Below are 17,352 nucleotides of genomic sequence, written 5' to 3' on the forward strand. Positions count from 1 at the left end.
CAAAAGACTTGAGACTGGAGTGGAGGTGTATGCCTTTCAGTGTGTGAAAGTCCTTAAATATTTAACCAGAGCAAAAATTGAATCGTTCAGATTAAACCATATTCATGTGTTGGAGCAGTCTAGACCTAAATCCAGCTGTGAATTTACGGAAATACTTAAAAACTGAAGTTGACAGATCAGTATGATCTGAAGTATTTCCCAAACAACAACAGGCAAAAAAAAAAGTTAGTCTTTTGTCCTAGACGACGGAACAGAAATCCACAACAAACTTTTCTGATTTTCATTTCTGAAAACCGTGTATAATAATATTTCAATCTTAATCATAATTCTGTAATTTTTAAACTCACCTTTCAAAATACAGTTTTGTAGGAAAAATATTTATTTTTTTTCTTTTCTTTTTTTATTTTTTTTTACTTTTTTACATTTTTAAAAAATTAGACTTGGTCTCAATTTAATGTTATTTTCAAAGGGTCTTTCTTCGCACCCAGAGTGAAGTCACATATTTCACAAACTAAAATTCATGTTGCATAGCTTCACTAAACATAGAGTGAAATATTTCATTCTTTCATTTTTCTTAATCTTGATGATTGTGGTATAAATAGATGACGAGAACCCAAAATTCAGAGTTTCAGAAAATGTTATTGCTGTGCTACAACATATTCATAGGAGGCTTAGTGGAAGGAAAAAGTGCAACTATTTACAGTTTATGCAAGATATGTAAGAGAAAACTTGGTAGCAAAGCTCATGCACTTACCAACCTGAGAAGAAACCTGTATGGTTTTGTTCTACTAAAAACATTATGGCTACCAGCTGCAACAAATGCATTTCTCAGCATAGCCTGAACAAATCTATCAAAAATCTGTCTAGTTTTCAGGCTGCGCAGTTTGTTGAATTTATTTTGTTTGGTTTGTGAAAAATGAAAATTTTTATAGAACATTCATATGAAACAGATTATCAAAGCAAACATTTATTGTGTTCAATAAAAAGTGGGTTAAATCTCAGAATTAACACAACTACAGGCCGCTAAATGACTTAAGATCCTTTTCTTTGGACAGTCATGCTGCCGATTCTTGTTGTGAGGCTCACTGTGCAGCCTGGTGGTTTTTTTTGATGTCATTGTATTGTCGGAACAGTAAATGATAGAGAAGCATGTTGGTGAGTTATAGTAGCTCAAGTTGATATTTCTTTTCAGCAAATGTAACATTTGTTCATACTAACAGTTGTTGGTATGAAGATATTAGGCAGTGAGTCATCAACCTAAAAGAGCAGTGTCTAACAGATGAACCGACTGTTGCCAGGCTCTCTGCTCACAACAAGAGTGACAGGAAAAGCTTGAGGCACAGGGAGAAAGGCTTTCTGATGAGGTCATCAGACCTCTGTTTAAATTCACGGGAGAACTTAATATAAATGCTTTATATCGCTTTTTATCATGCTATAAAATCACATTCAGTCAATTAATGTTACCACAGAAAGTTAATGGTTCTATCCTTGTGGCAAGAGTAGGAATGATTAGCATAAAAGATTGTTTCTAATGTACAGTGCAAGAATACTCCTATTCCTTGGATCTTCCATGTGTGTTACATTACAACCAGTGTTTCTGTGTGATTTTATGAAAGAACAGCAAGAAGAGAATGATTGTGAGCAGGGAAATAATTATATATGTTACTAAAATATATAATTTGTCTTATTGAAATCAAGAGACCATTTACAGCCTGGGATAGGCAGAGCTTTAAGAAGTGAAACAAACAAAATAGGAGAACAATTAAACAGATGTGCAGGGTAATCTGAAACTGAATCACTTCTCTCTCTTTTTTTTTTAAATACTGGATTATTTGAGCTTAAACCTGATCTGGTATAAATAAAACATTAGTTACAAGTGTCAGGGACAGTTATGCTTCACCTTATTACACTGCAAGAATATATTCAAATCATCAAAGCAAGTTTGAAATGAGAATATGTTCAAAATAACAATAAACAAACAAAAAACAAAACAAAAAACAGTTTACCAAGTGGTTGTGATGAAACTGGATCCTTCAAAATTTCCATTTTAAGCAAACACTTTCTTTGGTGGAAGCTGGTTTTAAGTAGGACGGATCATAATGGCGAATATTTGGACTAACTGGTTTCTGAAATGACCAGCTTCTAAAAGAAAAATACATTACATGCTACTTTTACGCCAGAGGCAGAAATATGGTAACAAAGCATTAATACCAGAAAAACTAAACCAAACCATTTGCACACATAACGTACATTTTGTATTTTTAATTACTTTGGTGTCCAGTTTCAGTGTAAAATTATCATTTCAGTATCCCTTATGAGGACACTGACTATAGTTGTGCTTCAGCAATGTTTTGTTTTACATTATTTAACCTGTAGTTTGTTTTAACACCACTGTCTACTCAACTGGCCTCACTGACCCTTTTCTCCTCCCTTGTGTTCTGTGTAGATAGATGAGGCTAACTTTAGCATCGAAAAACTAAACAATTTGCAACAAGTCTTTCACCCAAAACACACACACACTTGGTTTTGGGCTCTTAAGTTAAAAAAAAGGCAAACTCCAGATTATCAGCACATACAAAACAAGAAGCATGTAAATGACTAAAATTATGTTTGAGAAGGCACACTTATCATTTCCTGCTACTAGAAAGTTTTCAGTTTGGAGCAATACTGCCTCCTACAGGATTATGCTAGCACTAACATCACTTCTTTCTGCATCATTGCATGCTGCATGTTCAAACACATGACATTTTGAATTAAAAAACTTAACTCTTATATTGGTTGCTTTTATATTTTTTCAGGTTAACACTGTAATACATTCTAAAAGTTATTGTTTCAGATAAGACTTTAAATGGAAAGCTATACAACAAGCAACTCTCTGTGAAATAAACAGTAGTACAAAACTACTAGCTAGCGTTACATTCAAAGTAATAAAAACACTTTCACTAAAAAAATAAAGCAAATGAAACCAAAACAATACTAATACTGAATCCTGGAGTTTTTTTTTTTTTTTTTCCTGCAGGATCTGAGTCACATTCAGATGACTCAGATGGATCAACCACTTTGGCCCACAGAAGTTTAGCTTGTAGACTAAATGATACATTTAATTATTTATCATCTTTTAATAAAGTTTTCTTTTAGTTCGCGCATTCCTTTACATCAATAAACCACTTTGATTTGGTTGTCGTCAACTTCATCTGACCGACCGAGCAAACGGTGAATGACCTGTGCTTGTATAGCGGTCTATCAAATCCAGGACATTTACAGGACAAACTCCTACCACCATCGCTGAGGAGAACCTTAATCAAAGAAGGAGCTAAGACGTCCATTATAACTCCAGAGAAACTGCAGAGACACATGACTTGGGTGAAAGAATTTGTCAATAAGACCACCCATTGTAGGTAGCATTGTTGCCTTGCAGCAAGAAGGTCCTGGGTTCAAGTCCCAGCCCAGGGTCTTGGTCTCTCTAAATTTTCCATAAGGAGTGTGTGTACATGATGGTTGTTTGTCCTGCCTGTCTCTGTGTTGCCTGGCGACATGTCCAGGGTGTACCCCTCCTCTCGCCTGAAATGTTCGCTGGAGATGGGCATCAGCACCCCTCCAGACCCCACTAGGGACAAGGGTGTACAGAAAATGAATGGACCATCCATCAGTTGTACATGTACATTATAAATGTACTAAAGAAATGTTATGGTCAAATGAGACAAAACTTGTATAAGAGTGAGGAAAACTAATACTGATTTACTTCTTGTTGAACCCTGACACTTCTAATGTAGAACAACGAACACTCTTGTACAAAGAGCCCTCATCCTCACTTTTACCTGGCCTGCCTTTAACCTCCATCTTATTGTCTTGCCATCCCCATTCATAGACTTCGAACTCTCTCTCTCTCACTGACACGTGGTACATAATCTTTCAAATCCACATACAGCCGCATAAAAGGCAGTCATAACAGTTCTGAATAATTGATTGTTAGTGAAATTGCTTGGCTCTAGAGTTTCCAGCTCATCATTGTTCCTGCCTCGGGTCGATGGGTGGTGAGGAAAAAGTAAACTTCTCAGGCAAGTTACCCACCATGTGCCAAACCAGCAGTGCACATGCACAAAGACGTACACCTGGACCTGCACCCACACCCTTCATCCCCAAAGCAGTGCATGAGCTTGAAGAGGGTTCCCCTCTTGTGATGTAGAAGGTACAGCAGCAGTGAGGAAGTATTAAACCCTGCAGCTTTGTTTGTTTTGCAGTTCACATCACTTCCCGATGTTGCCTTTTCTAGAAGACACAGGACCATGAGAGGAAGATGCCTGGAGATACCCTGATCACCTCAGAGAACGACAGTAAGATACAGACCATGTTCACATTAGTGGATAGGCATCACTGCTCTGCTTTTCTAATACAGTACAACTCAGGATTTATTGGGTTTGTCGTAAATTAGCTTAGATTTTTGTTGTACAAGCAGGGTAAAATGCTTTACCCACTTTAATATTATCAATCTCGTTTTGTGTGCAGGTGAGAAATTTTAGACTTGGTCTCTACCAGTCCTTATATGTCCTGTGTCAAAAATTACAAGCGCTCTTCTTATGATTTTGTTTGAATATTGACATTCTCTTGCCTGTCTCCCACAAAGCCAGATGGTGGAGTGCATGGTGAATTGCTGATTGGTCATATCTTGGGAGGTTTGCAGTTGTGCCATACTCCTTCTATTTTTAATTGGTAGAGATAACAGTACTGAAAGCTCGGGATGTTGTTTTACAAAGCAGCCCTGCTTTAAACTTTCCCACAACCTTTTCTTTGACCTGTCGGCTGTGTTCCTTGGTCTTTCCTGGCACTTGTTCACTAATATTCTCTAACTAAGAAGGGCATCACAGAAAGCCTTATTTATACTGGATCTCGAATACTGAGTTAGAGATTTTGAATATGAGGTGTTGAATGTTTGGACTCCACAGTTTTCAGATCTTTATTTGTAAACAATTTCAAAAACAAAGTATGATTTTCCTTTCACTTCACAAATATGCTCTACTTAATGTTGGTCTTTTACCCAAAAAAACAGTGAAGCCCATTGAATTTTGTGGCTGTACCCAGACAAAAAACAAAACAAAAAAACTTTTACAAGCCATTGTACGTCATTTCCTCCAGACTAAGCCCAGTTTCTTTTTTTTTTGGAGATGGTCCCTGCTCTCTTATCCTCATAGGCTGAGCCTCCCCCTCTCTGCTTCACCAGGCTATTGTTTGACTCCTTTGTGCCCCTCGGCTGCACCTGACCGTAATGACCCGTGTGCTGCCCACTCCGGTTACACTAAGGACACACATCAAAAGACCAACTACATAAATATCTGTTCGGTCTGTCAGTGGTTCTCTTTGTTTTCCTCTTTATCCCATGTGCACAATAAGGTTTGGCCACAAAATTCAATCAGTGAGAATGCATTACTGCATTCTCACTGATTGAATTTTGTGGCTGTAGCCAGATATAGCAAATATTTTTTTCTATATTTTGCAAAGAAGTTGGCTATATTTATTGTACAACTTTTTAAAAAAGTTGAACTGTCAAATAACTCCAGTTTTAAATAACGTCTTTTGAAAAACAGAAGTTGTTTTTTAAACAACTATGATTACAATAACTAATAACAAACCAAAGGAAAGAGTAAAAGAAGAACAAATAAAGACGTATCGTCTGGTCTAAAGAATAAGAGTCTAAAATGTATTTGCTAACTTAGTTTTTTCTGGATTCTGAGTTTGTTCTAATCCCTGTTCTGAGTTGCTATATAAGTATAAGTAAGTAAGCATTCTCTGGACTTTCTAAATATGTTCAAATTTTTAATGTTCCTGTTCTGGAAGTAGTTTTACTGGATTATAAGATTGTTTTAACGACCTTTAAAATTCAATATGTGTTCAATATTTTAAAAATTGTTATTTTCTTCACTTACAACCATAAACAAGCACAAGAGAGACAATCTGATCAGATAACAGCCATTTATTTCCTACTCATGTGACAGTGAATATTATTACTGATTATTACAAACAGCAGCTTTACCTATTGAGAAATAAGATATTATCACAAATGAACTTGTACACAACTTAAATCCCCAAATAATTCAGCAAATGTAAATCAGAAAATGAATCAACTGAAAATTAAAAATCAACTTTAACTTTGTGATTTTATGATGCTGGGAACATTTTGCCACAATACAGACACCTAGCAGCCTAGGGTTTTTGGTTAATTAATTGTGTCATCTATCCACTGCTTGTAGGCACTTGGTGCATTGAATGCATGCCATGGATCTCCAGAGAAGGAACTAACGCCATACAACCTGTTGTTGAACACAAATCCTCCACCAGAGTCTCCCTGTCATAAACACAAAGATTTTAGTTGTTTTGCTGCTGTGATTATTTGGTAAAATAGAAACAATGTCTAAATTTTGTGCAGAAAATTGTTTAAAGACTGACTTACGCGAGACACGTCCTTCTTAGAGCTTCTCACACTGTACCACTTCTGGTAGCTGATCTGAATGTATTTGTATTTTGCCCGTATCTTTTCCATCTTTTTATGTTTATCAATCTTTAACTCTGCACACTGAAGGATATCTGGACGATGTTCAACTGTAGAGGAAAAGCAGGATAAACATGTAAGGTCTGTTTAAGAGTTGACATATTTTGCTCAACTCTTAGAGTTGAGCAAAATATCACCTTATCTGTGGTTATTAAACTGCAGTATGTTACTTGTCTAAGATATATATTTTTTACATTTGTATCAAAACTGTCACTATGTCCTCATGGTTAATATGAGACAGATAATCTATGAAAACTTGATCTCCTCCACCTCCTCCCTTTGTTTTCCAGCTATCTGCAAAAATGCACCGCTATGGGTCAAAAACAACCAATCAGAGCCAAGAGGAGGGTCTTAGTGCTGTCAATCAATGCTCATGTAGACCTGCTCACTTTACAGGGGAGGGACCTATAATGTGTGCTTGTTAAGATGTTCTATTTCAGCTTTAAGCAGTTTATCTTAGGTTTTGATGACCAAAACTTCAACAAGTTGCTAAGTTCAGCTTCAGCAAATAGTCTGAAAGCTGATTTGAATAATCTGAATCATTTAAATGTAACAACAAAAACAATGAGAAACATGAACATTCATCTCACTTCTCTTGTTAAAATTGCCAACTCTTGTGAATCCATAACCTGCAATCTGAACCTTGGTGCCACTGAAAGACAAGAAAAACAAAACTGAAAATAAGTTGCATTAAGAAAAACAACTAACTCTAGGAGACCAGAGCTCAAACATTTTCCTGGATGAATTTTGCCTCATCTTCCAGAACAAGAACCAAGTTTTAAAATTTAAGAAGATAAAACTTACAGTAGGAGAGTATCCGGACAGTCAGCCAGTTTAATTGGTCAGATTGTTGTTATCTTTGCTGGCAGCTTCAGGAGCATGATGTCATGTTCACGACCATTGCTGTCTCTATAAACCTCACGATGAGTGATTTGATAAGTCAACTTTCTACCACGTCGAGGATGAACTGCGAGATGTACCTTATTATTCCTAGGCAAAAAAGACACAATTATTGAAAAAACAATCAGCTAAAGTTTTCAGTAAAACCTTTCCTGACTCACCATCCTGGCTCTGACATCCAGCAGTGAGCTGCAGTCAGAACCCACTGATCGCTGATCAGAGATCTTCCACAGAATTTCACTAAAATTCCTTTATAGCTAGAGACTTCCACGTGATAGTGTCGCTTATCGTCTCTACAGTTCTGACCTCCAACAATTCTCTTCTGCAGACACTGAGCTCACTGCAACACCTGAAGAAGAAAGTTGGTTGCTGTTTCCACACAGTAAAAATAAGAAACCAACACGACAGCTTTATAATGACAAAATAAAAAATGGATCAAAACAATTCATAGCATTCAGAGTCTCCAGTGTCTCCAGTGTGTCCAACTCACCCAGCCCCAGCAGCAGCAGCAGAACCTTCAGCAGAGCCATTGCTGGTCCAGCTTCCTGTGAATGTCTGCAGTCCCGCAGCAGCTTTTAAACTCTGTTCACAACTTCCTGCTGGACAGGAAGCCACCAATCACAAGACGGACACTGATCTCTGACAGGATGACTGGGCCGCCCCTAACATCTGATCCACGGCTCTGCAGGCTCTCTGTGCATATAACAGTTTTTATTTCTGGCTGCTCAGTCAGTCAGTCAGTCAGTCAGTCAGTCAGTCAGTCAGTCAGTCAGTCAGTCAGTCAGTTTCAGTCCAAATGTTTTCATGACAAAGTAAAGAGCAAAGTGAGCTGAGGATTTGTAGGATTCCTTTAAATTTGGCCGATTAAAAGGATAAAACATGGCAGAGTTACCAGTGTCTAAAATTAGTGTCTTTTAAGAATGATGAAAATATTTAATCTCAACTTGACAAAACCTGATACTGATTCTCCTTCACTGAAGCACCTACTGCCAGGTTTCCAGCAAGCAGCTTTTTGATGATTGCATTGCTAAAACTCAATAAGATCCCAATACGGTAGTATTGTTCTTGGATAAAGTTTTGTGCTTGTGGCAGACTGATATGGCCTGTAGCGGTAAGACGGCAGGCATATTTTATATGACTATTTCAGGTCAGTCAGTCGAAGTTCTCACTCAGGCCAGAAATCTAAATTTAAAACAGGACTTTCTTTGTCAAAGCTTCACATGAACTGATATTACTGATATCAAATCAGTTGCTTAGGTTCCTGTAACATCATTGGATCAGACAGTTACAGTTTCAGGCATTTAATTTTATATTAACATAATCTTGACCATGTTGTACTAGACTTTGACCTGCAGTGGGCTGCTGCATGAATGAGAATTAAGCATAGGATGTATACAAACCTTTTATTTGTTTTACTGTAGGATTCATTACAATGTGCCACATGAAATAATTTAAACATTTTGTTTTAAAAATATTTCAAATATGTCCTGAACTTACACATTTTGTCTGACAAAAACTTACAGGAACTAAGTTCACTCTGTGTCTCACAGGTAGGATCTTGACTTCACAAACTTCTGCACAATCGGGTCTCCAAATATATTTTATGACTTTATTTATGATTTTATTTTCACAGCGCCATGTTGGCACCTCGGATTATACATTATATATATGACCCATTTCATGCATAGCAGACAGTGGACAGCCATCTAAAAGCCATTTTCTTGTCTGTTTCTATGTCGTAAATGCACACAGACCACTAACGTGAACACAGACCACTAAAGTGAACACTAGTGTATAATACAATACACTGCCAACTACTGGCCGTCCAATAATTTAAATCCAATATGGCAGACAGATGAAAAAGCATGCCGACCAACTCAGGAATATCCAGTCTCTCCTTCTACTGTAAAAAATTCTTGCACATAAAAAAAAATAGTGTGACATCAAGCAATTCCTAAAGACTAAAACTACTAATGTAATTTCCAAATAATAACTTTGACTTTGGAGAAATTACAACTGACCTGTCCACTATAGTGGACGCCAGGTACTTACTGATATTATCATTCTGACTATAGATCTACAATATGCACCATTTCCAGTAAATATTTTGGCTTTAAAAACATTGACTATGTTTTAGTTCTTAACTTGAATATTTTATTAGTGTGTTTGTTTTTGTTTGACTGTAGCTAGTCTTAAATGTCATGGTTGTGTAGCTGTGTGTGTGTGAGCAGATGAAACAGATGGAGAAAAGACAGAGTCCTTTTGTCCATAACAAAGTGTTCCTGATGACTTTCTTGGAACATTTTTGGTCTACAAAGTCACAAGATTCATAGTTTCTTTTAACCCTTGTGTTTACAAATGGGATCCAACCGACTTCACACCCGTATCACTTGTTTCATTTGCCTCAGTCCTCGTACGTTTGCCTCAGTCTTCACATGCAAAGGGTTAAAAAGGACATTTTTAGTTCCATTAGTCTTTTTATTTTTCACNATGTCCNTAGTTANTCTCTATTATTTTTTAGATTTTCCCAACATACTAACCTGTATACCTGCAGATTCAGTACATTGATAGTAGAATACATTTTATCAGTTGTCCTAATTTTAGTCTGGAATTGTTTTTCTCCCACAGCTGACATTGAACTGGATTTTGCAGGTGAGTCAATACGTAAAATCTCAGTCATGAATAAAAACATTTCAGACTATTTACATATGGGAGTTATTTTATTGTAATAAGAGAATAATTTGGACATTAAGCAGAACTTTACATCCAGAGATTGTGTTTTGACCAGATTTTATCTCACCAAATCATCCTACTGTGGAAATGTAAAACATTAAACCAGGTGAATCTGGGTGGACAGCATAACAAGGAAACATAAAATCACCTCCCTCACCCCTCTTATTTCTCACCAGGTGTTGAAGATTTTCAAGAAAATCACAAGAGGGAAAAACACTATGGGAAGAGAAGAAATGGTGACAGACAACAAAACAAGAGGGAAAATCAGAGAAGAAAGAGATCATCCAAATCGGTGCAAGGAATAAGAGAGGAATCTCAATCCAAGACAGAGAGAAGAGAGAGGAGTAGGAGGCGAAAAGGAAAAGCTGAACATGAAACAAGCGGACATGAGGGGAACAAAAGAGAGCGGGATCAAACAAGGGCCAAGTCAACAAAATCAAAAAAGAACATCAAAAATGAGAAAACAAGAAAGTTGGAGGGAAAGGAGGATGGAGAAGCTCAGGAAAAAAGTGAAAAGGGAAAACTGAAACTTGTATGTGCCAAAAATGAGGAGAAAATAGAAAGTGGAGATCAACTTAAGGAAAAAGAAAAAGCACTTGGAGTGAAGAAGAAGAAGAAAAGGCGCAAAAAAGTTGTTGAAACGAGGTAATGCTTCATGTGATGCGATCGCTCATGCTTCTAAAGGAAAATGTCTCGTCACTCGTTAACAGAGCCTTCTGAAATTATTTAGTTCAGAGCCAGAGACGAGTGAGGACGGTGATGATGAGGAAGAGGTCAATAATGATGGGGAGGTGAGACCTGAGTTACTGTCACCAGAGGAGTTGGAGAAGTTGAAGGAGGCAGTGGATGAGAAGAAGAAGCTGATCCAAAGTCTGAGGGGGAAGCCCTGGCCAATGAAACAGAAACTTGTCACTTTACGGTACACTTTAATTTATAACTTAAAAAATCAAATAAAAATTACCAAATGACTTAAAAAGGCCACTTGTCAATACTTTATTTACTGACTTTTAGAGAGTCTCAGCTATTTGTGGAGAAATATGAGGGAGCTTTGGGGAAAGGAAAAGGCAGGAAGCTCTACGCATACAAGGTCATGATGACAAAGGCAAGTAGACACCAACTTTCACATGTTCAGAAAGAAATATTGAATATTTTCTTTTCACGTTTTTGTAATCATTGCATCATTAGAAATGGATGAAGTTTCAAAGAGACTTTGAGAACTTCAAAACAGCCTGCATTCCATGGGAGATGAAAATAAAAGAGATTGAAAGTAAGCTCCCTTCAAACACTTGTTATGAATAAGAAGACGTATGACATATGTTGAAATGTATTTGAATAGAACATCTTTTCAGACACACATTTTGAGTATACATGATCTTCCTTCTAAAAAGGGGAAAATAGTACATGAAATAGTATGTAGTGCATTTTTGACTGTCAAAAAAAAGCTTATGAAACCATGTGTAGCTTTCTTTCCAATTCACAAATAAGCTCTTATTCATGCTCGTCTACCAGTGAAAATAATGTTTGTAGTTGAAAGATGACAAAATGTGAAAAGCTTTCGTACTTAATGTGCCATTCAGGTCATTTTGGCTCCTCAGTTGCCTCGTACTTCATCTTCTTACGGTGGATGTACAGCATCAACATGATCCTGTTTGGTTTGACCTTCGGCCTGGTTATGGTACCAGAGGTACTCTAGTTTTTAAACCTAAACTGTACCTTCATTTTGTTCATTGCTCTCTATATATATTTCATTTTGCAAGTAAGGCTCATTCTCCTCTGTACTATTTTTTGAACAGGCATTAATGGGGAGACCCTATGGCAGCATCCCGAGAAAGACGGTCCCCAGAGCTGAGGAAGCCGGTGCCATGGATTTTGCTGTGCTTTGGGACTTTGGGGTCAGTTAGAGACGTGACACACACTGTTTACTTCCACCTAAAACAAGATGTTTAATTTGCCTTTTTAATGTTGTTTAATGTCACTCGTAGGGTTACGCTCAGTATTCGGTCCTCTTCTATGGTTACTATAACAACCAGCGTGCTATTGGCTGGTTCAAGTTTCGAATGCCGCTGTCGTACTTCCTGGTCGGTGTGGGCACAGTGGCCTACAGCTATATGGTTGTCATACGGACGTAAGTTTTCTGCGCAGGTGTTGAATGACAGTATGTCTTCATTATACGAGATTGCATAGAGAATGGATTCTTTCCAATTGAAGGATGGCGCGTAATGCAAACGAGTCAGGGATCGGAGATGATAACAGCTTCAATTTCAGCTGGAAAATGTTCACAAGCTGGGATTACCTGATAGGAAACCCCGAGACAGCAGACAACAAGTTTGCCTCCATCACCACCAGTTTTAAGGTCAGCCCTGCTCTCTGTCTAATTTCCAGTGGAGCGACAAATGAAACAGCGCAGCAGAGTTAGTGGGTTGTGCTGTCTGACATCTGTAGGAAGCAATCTTGGAGGAGCAAGAGAGCCGAAAGGACGACAACATCCACCTGACTCGTTTCCTGCGCGTGCTGGCCAATTTCCTGGTGTTGTGCTGCTTGGCAGGAAGTGGATACCTCATTTACTTTGTGGTGCGTCGGTCTCAGAAGTTTGCCCTGGATGGTCTGGAGAATCACTCCTGGTGGGAAAGAAACGAGGTGAAAAGGGGACAAATAACGAGTGAAATGATTATAACAGTAGAATATTTTAGAAGATTTTAGAACATTTTTAGATATATAAAGAAATTTGATTAAATGATGCAGGAAAATTGTGTTAGAAAAATTTGGCTCAGGCTACTGTTATTTTCTTTTTCTTTTTTTTTATACACATTTCTTTATTGTTTTTTTATTTATAAGTGTGAGTTCACTGCTGAATATCTGATTGTATTCTGTAGTTGATGCCATACCAAGAGATCTAATTTAACAGAATAATGAAAATCAAACAGCAAGAGGATTTTAGTGTTATGCATAAACTTAATATATTTGTCAGGTTCATCCACTAAAGAGTTGAATAGCTGCAACAATATTTTTGCCTATTTTATTGTAAAGGCAACTTACATTACAATTTGAACACAGTGTTATCCAAAGAGGAAGTGGTACAGTTGCCACACACAGACTAAGGGATAGTAAAGAAGTTGATGGAAACGGGTGATAAGATTTTTTCTGTGGCTGTCTTTGGGTCTCTCAGGTGAATATGGTCATGTCGTTACTGGGAATGTTCTGCCCCATGCTGTTTGACGTCATCAGCACTCTGGAGAACTACCACCCCCGTGTCGCCCTGCAGTGGCAGCTGGGTCGCATCTTTGCCCTTTTCCTAGGGAACCTCTACACCTTCATCATCGCACTGATGGATGCGATCAACCTTAAAGTGAGGGACCGTGAGTCTGATTGTATGAAATTGTTTTTCTTACGACATGATTCATCACAGATCGTCTTTCACAGAGGAAAGAGGAGAAAGTAGTAAAGTATAACATTACTATGTGGGAAGCGAGTCTTTATAACGGCACAGGATCAGAAAACAGCACTGCTCCCCCCATCACCATCCACCCTGCTGATGTGCCAAGAGGGCCCTGCTGGGAGACGATGGTGGGGCAGGTCAGACATGTGTGCATGTGTGTGTTTGAACTATAATGCAAGCCTGATATGGTTGCTGCTCCAGCTAGTTATTATATTAAGTGGGCAGGTTTTATTTAAGGATGTTAGAACAAATGAAAAACAAATCAGAAAGCAAGAATTTTAATAATACTTAACAGATTAATCTTCCAAAGATTGTTGATTTACTTCAACCATTTGTTCTGATTTTGAGTTAGATCAATGGAGAGCCACTTTTAATGCACTTATTTAACAGTTATCATGGTTTATGTGAATCAAACAGTAAATTTTACGCACATTTGCAAAAAATATTAAAGGCTGTTGTAGCGCTGTCCAGTAGCAGCTTTTTACATTTTGTCACATGTGTGGATCTATCGGCTACTTTTCAGGATACCAAGTTTAGACAGGCACAATATTAAAGGATTTGACATGTTTTAAGTTAATTTTTATATGACCAAAAATTGTGGTTTTAATGTTTTGAGATATGAAAACGTTAACGTGGTGTGAATTTCTTTTACATTGTATTGCATTTAAGAAAACTAATCAATGATGTTTACCTCCTGACTGCTGAAACAGACATCTAGACATTTAACTTTTTGATTAACCCTCATTTAAGATGAGCATTATTATTATACGCTTTACATTTGTTTGCGTCATCAAGCAGGAGTTTGTTCGCCTTATTATATCTGACACGATGACGACCTACATTACGCTGCTGATTGGAGATTTCTTGAGAGCTGTGCTTGTTCGTTTTCTGAACCACTGCTGGTGTTGGGACCTGGAGGCTGGATTTGTGAGTCGACTTTTTCATAAAATGTAATTGCATTTTATTTCAAGTCTATAACTGTGTTGTGTCTGACTCTTCTAAAAGCCTTCGTACTCAGAGTTTGATGTCAGTGGAAATGTCCTGGGGCTTATCTTCAACCAAGGAATGATATGGTGAGAAGGAAACATCAGTTTTATTTGTCAGCACTGACTTCATTTGGCCTAGTACTGTGAGAAACATAAGGAAGGACGATTAAAAAAAACTAAAAATGACTGGGTCTTACCTTCCCCTGCAGGATGGGTGCCTTCTATGCCCCCTGCCTGCCGGCTCTGAACCTCCTGCGGCTCCATGTGTCCATGTACCTGCAGTGCTGGGCTGTGATGTGCTGCAATGTTCCACAGGAACGGGTCTTTAAAGCCTCGGGCTCCAACAACTTCTACATGGCCATGTTGCTGGTCATCCTCTTCCTGTCCACTCTACCGGCCATTTACACCATTGTAACCATCCCCCCTTCATTTGACTGCGGACCTTTCAGGTACCGATGTAAGATCGAGGGCTTTGCCGCGTCTCTTCTGAAATTCCTCGTGTTTCTTTCTCAGTTGCCGTCATGTCTTCACAGTGGCAAGAACAGGATGTTTGATGTGATCCAAGAGACGCTGGAGTCCGACTTCCCGGCCTGGTTTAGTAAAGTGTTCAGCTATGCATCTAACCCTGGGCTGGTGCTACCCTTTATATTGCTCATGGTGTGAGTCACCATCAGAATTTAGTGTTTCTACAGCACAGATCAGAAATGTTTACATTCTGATTACATCACGGATATGAACGTGATATTAATTTTTCAGCTTTTAATGATTAATTTGAATTATTTTTTTCTTGAAGCTTCTCTAATTCAGAGGAACTTCGAAATTATCCATACAATCTCAAAAACACACATACACTGTTGTAAAAAAGCATTTTCTCATTTTTTTTTTTTTTACACTGAAATGCTTAAAATCATAAGCAAAAACAGGAATTACTGTAGATAGTCGTTTTCCTGCATCTGTAAATTCAGTTTTAAAAATTTTGTGAAGTTTTTCTACTGGGACATGTTTTGGTGCTTCAGCATTGATGATCTACTGCTGTTTTATTTTTCAGACTGGCTATTTATTACTTACAGTCCACATCCAAAAGCTACAAAGAAGCAAACGTGGAATTGAAGAAGAAACTCCAGATGGTAATCCAGAGATTAGATAATTTTGTTCTCCTCACATCGTATGGTTTAGATTTCATTTTGAATGCATAGAAATTAAGTTTAGTCAAGTAATGAAACTGAATTAGGTAATTTTATTCACCAAAGATGTGATTTAATCTTACAATATTAATGTTTGTTTCGCCGTTTTTTTTAATAACACTGAAGCTAGCACCGTACATTGGCGTTGTAACAGTATTGAGTGCATTAGAATGATCTCACCAGCAGAGGGCAGCAGAGTGAAAACTCAAACTCCATCAATCCCAGAGCTATGCTAAACTGTAGCTTCACATTTATCACACATGTACTGCATGCAGTAGTAGAATGTGCAGCTAAAACATTTATGGTCTGAATTAACTGAGCGCTATTTTCCAAGCAAAATGAAGAAAACAAGAAAAAGAATAAACAAGCTGCGCTCAAAGCTCAGATGGATCTGGAGGAGGCCAGAAAGTCAGCATCTCAGACTGCGGTGCATCAGAGGAACAACAATGATTCAGTTCAAAGACGAGAGGGTGAGAACGCCAAATCTACAAGACAAGATAGACAAAAATGTCATGAGGGAATATTTTAAACAGGAAAATAAAAACAGACTTTGTGTACTTTAGAAATGCACAGAAAGTGGTTTTGGTGCTGGATTCAGTAGCAGTAAAAATTCATGCAATGTGTAAACTAGCAACTTAACTCCCATATCTTAATGTATTATCAAATTGTAGTAGTGTAACCTTCGGTTTGAATGCAGGTTCAGAGAAATGTATGGTTCAGATCTTATGAGGTGGGGTTATGTGGAGTTAAACTCAGCAGTCAGTGATTCAACTGAAGTTTTAACCATTTCAGTTTGGAGAAGTAACAATGCCATTGTTTGATGGCTTTAAAGATGGAGTAATTATTCAAATTCAAAGCAAACTTTATTGATCCCAGAGGGAAATTAAATGAAGCGATATTCAGAAATATAAACCAACCCCCTAAATTTAATTATTAATCGGAAATGCTACAACAGAAAACCAGTAAGTGAAAATAAAACTCTATTGGGTTGCACTTGGCTAACAATTTAATAACTCTCCACAGCTGGTGCAATTAAACAGCAGAATAATGGCATATGTTAAATTCAATTGTGGGATGACACTGTTTCCTATTCTTCCATTAGCATAACCCTGCAAAAACCTAAAAGCTGCCTAAATAATATACACATTTTTCTTGTATTTTTTTTTTTCTCTGCAGATGACGAAGAAATCGACAACAAAAATCAAAGGATGTATCATGGGCGCAACCCTTCTCCATCTGTTGGTAACAGAGAACCACACTTCCCAGTGAGAGACCCTGGTCCCAGAAATGCCCATAATGGCAACCATGGGAACCCAAGATACCTTCCTGGTTTCCATCAGCAAAGTGAGCCCAGGATGTGCAGGGTGCCGAGTCTGGAGAGACACTGAGAGAACATAGACAGTAGCCAAGTAACTTCTTTACCTGGGAACTGGAAAAAGAAAACACTTAAATGGAGGCAGTTAGTGTGATAATCTGTCTTAGAATTAGTTTCTGTTGAAAACTGATTAATAATCGAAAATTTCTGAATATATATATATATATATATATATATATATATATATATATATA

The 17,352-nt window shown here is 37.7% G+C and overlaps 1 protein-coding gene and 1 pseudogene across 4 annotated transcripts in view; one reads left to right on the forward strand and one right to left on the reverse strand.

Moving 5' to 3' along the window:
* tmc1 (transmembrane channel-like 1) overlaps nucleotides 1–17,341 on the forward strand; it is a 45,810-nt gene extending 28,469 nt beyond the window's left edge. For 2 of the 4 annotated variants that reach the window (XM_015037303.1, XM_015037301.1), the window contains exons 2-21: nucleotides 4,242–4,334; nucleotides 10,073–10,096; nucleotides 10,354–10,822; nucleotides 10,908–11,096; nucleotides 11,189–11,279; nucleotides 11,363–11,444; nucleotides 11,755–11,861; nucleotides 11,971–12,069; nucleotides 12,160–12,302; nucleotides 12,386–12,530; nucleotides 12,620–12,814; nucleotides 13,344–13,523; nucleotides 13,598–13,750; nucleotides 14,412–14,540; nucleotides 14,619–14,686; nucleotides 14,809–15,048; nucleotides 15,133–15,258; nucleotides 15,648–15,726; nucleotides 16,118–16,253; nucleotides 16,960–17,341. In XM_015037303.1, coding sequence (XP_014892789.1) covers nucleotides 4,298–4,334; nucleotides 10,073–10,096; nucleotides 10,354–10,822; nucleotides 10,908–11,096; nucleotides 11,189–11,279; nucleotides 11,363–11,444; nucleotides 11,755–11,861; nucleotides 11,971–12,069; nucleotides 12,160–12,302; nucleotides 12,386–12,530; nucleotides 12,620–12,814; nucleotides 13,344–13,523; nucleotides 13,598–13,750; nucleotides 14,412–14,540; nucleotides 14,619–14,686; nucleotides 14,809–15,048; nucleotides 15,133–15,258; nucleotides 15,648–15,726; nucleotides 16,118–16,253; nucleotides 16,960–17,171 — 2,904 coding nt within the window. In that variant the 5' untranslated portion in view covers nucleotides 4,242–4,297 and the 3' untranslated portion in view covers nucleotides 17,172–17,341. Of the gene's footprint in view, nucleotides 1–4,066; nucleotides 4,148–4,241; nucleotides 4,335–10,072; nucleotides 10,097–10,353; nucleotides 10,823–10,907; nucleotides 11,097–11,188; nucleotides 11,280–11,362; nucleotides 11,445–11,754; nucleotides 11,862–11,970; nucleotides 12,070–12,159; nucleotides 12,303–12,385; nucleotides 12,531–12,619; nucleotides 12,815–13,343; nucleotides 13,524–13,597; nucleotides 13,751–14,411; nucleotides 14,541–14,618; nucleotides 14,687–14,808; nucleotides 15,049–15,132; nucleotides 15,259–15,647; nucleotides 15,727–16,117; nucleotides 16,254–16,959 lie in introns of those variants that run through there. The other 2 variants (XM_015037302.1, XM_015037304.1) reach the window with 2 other exon arrangements.
* Nucleotides 5,957–8,581, reverse strand: LOC106950442 (arginine esterase-like; annotated as a pseudogene).
* Nucleotides 17,342–17,352: the final 11 nt, after the last annotated feature.

Source organism: Poecilia latipinna, unplaced genomic scaffold (genome assembly GCF_001443285.1).
Source record: "Poecilia latipinna isolate Pla-1442-1.1 unplaced genomic scaffold, P_latipinna-1.0 Scaffold400, whole genome shotgun sequence".
NCBI classification, from domain to species: domain Eukaryota; kingdom Metazoa; phylum Chordata; class Actinopteri; order Cyprinodontiformes; family Poeciliidae; genus Poecilia; species Poecilia latipinna.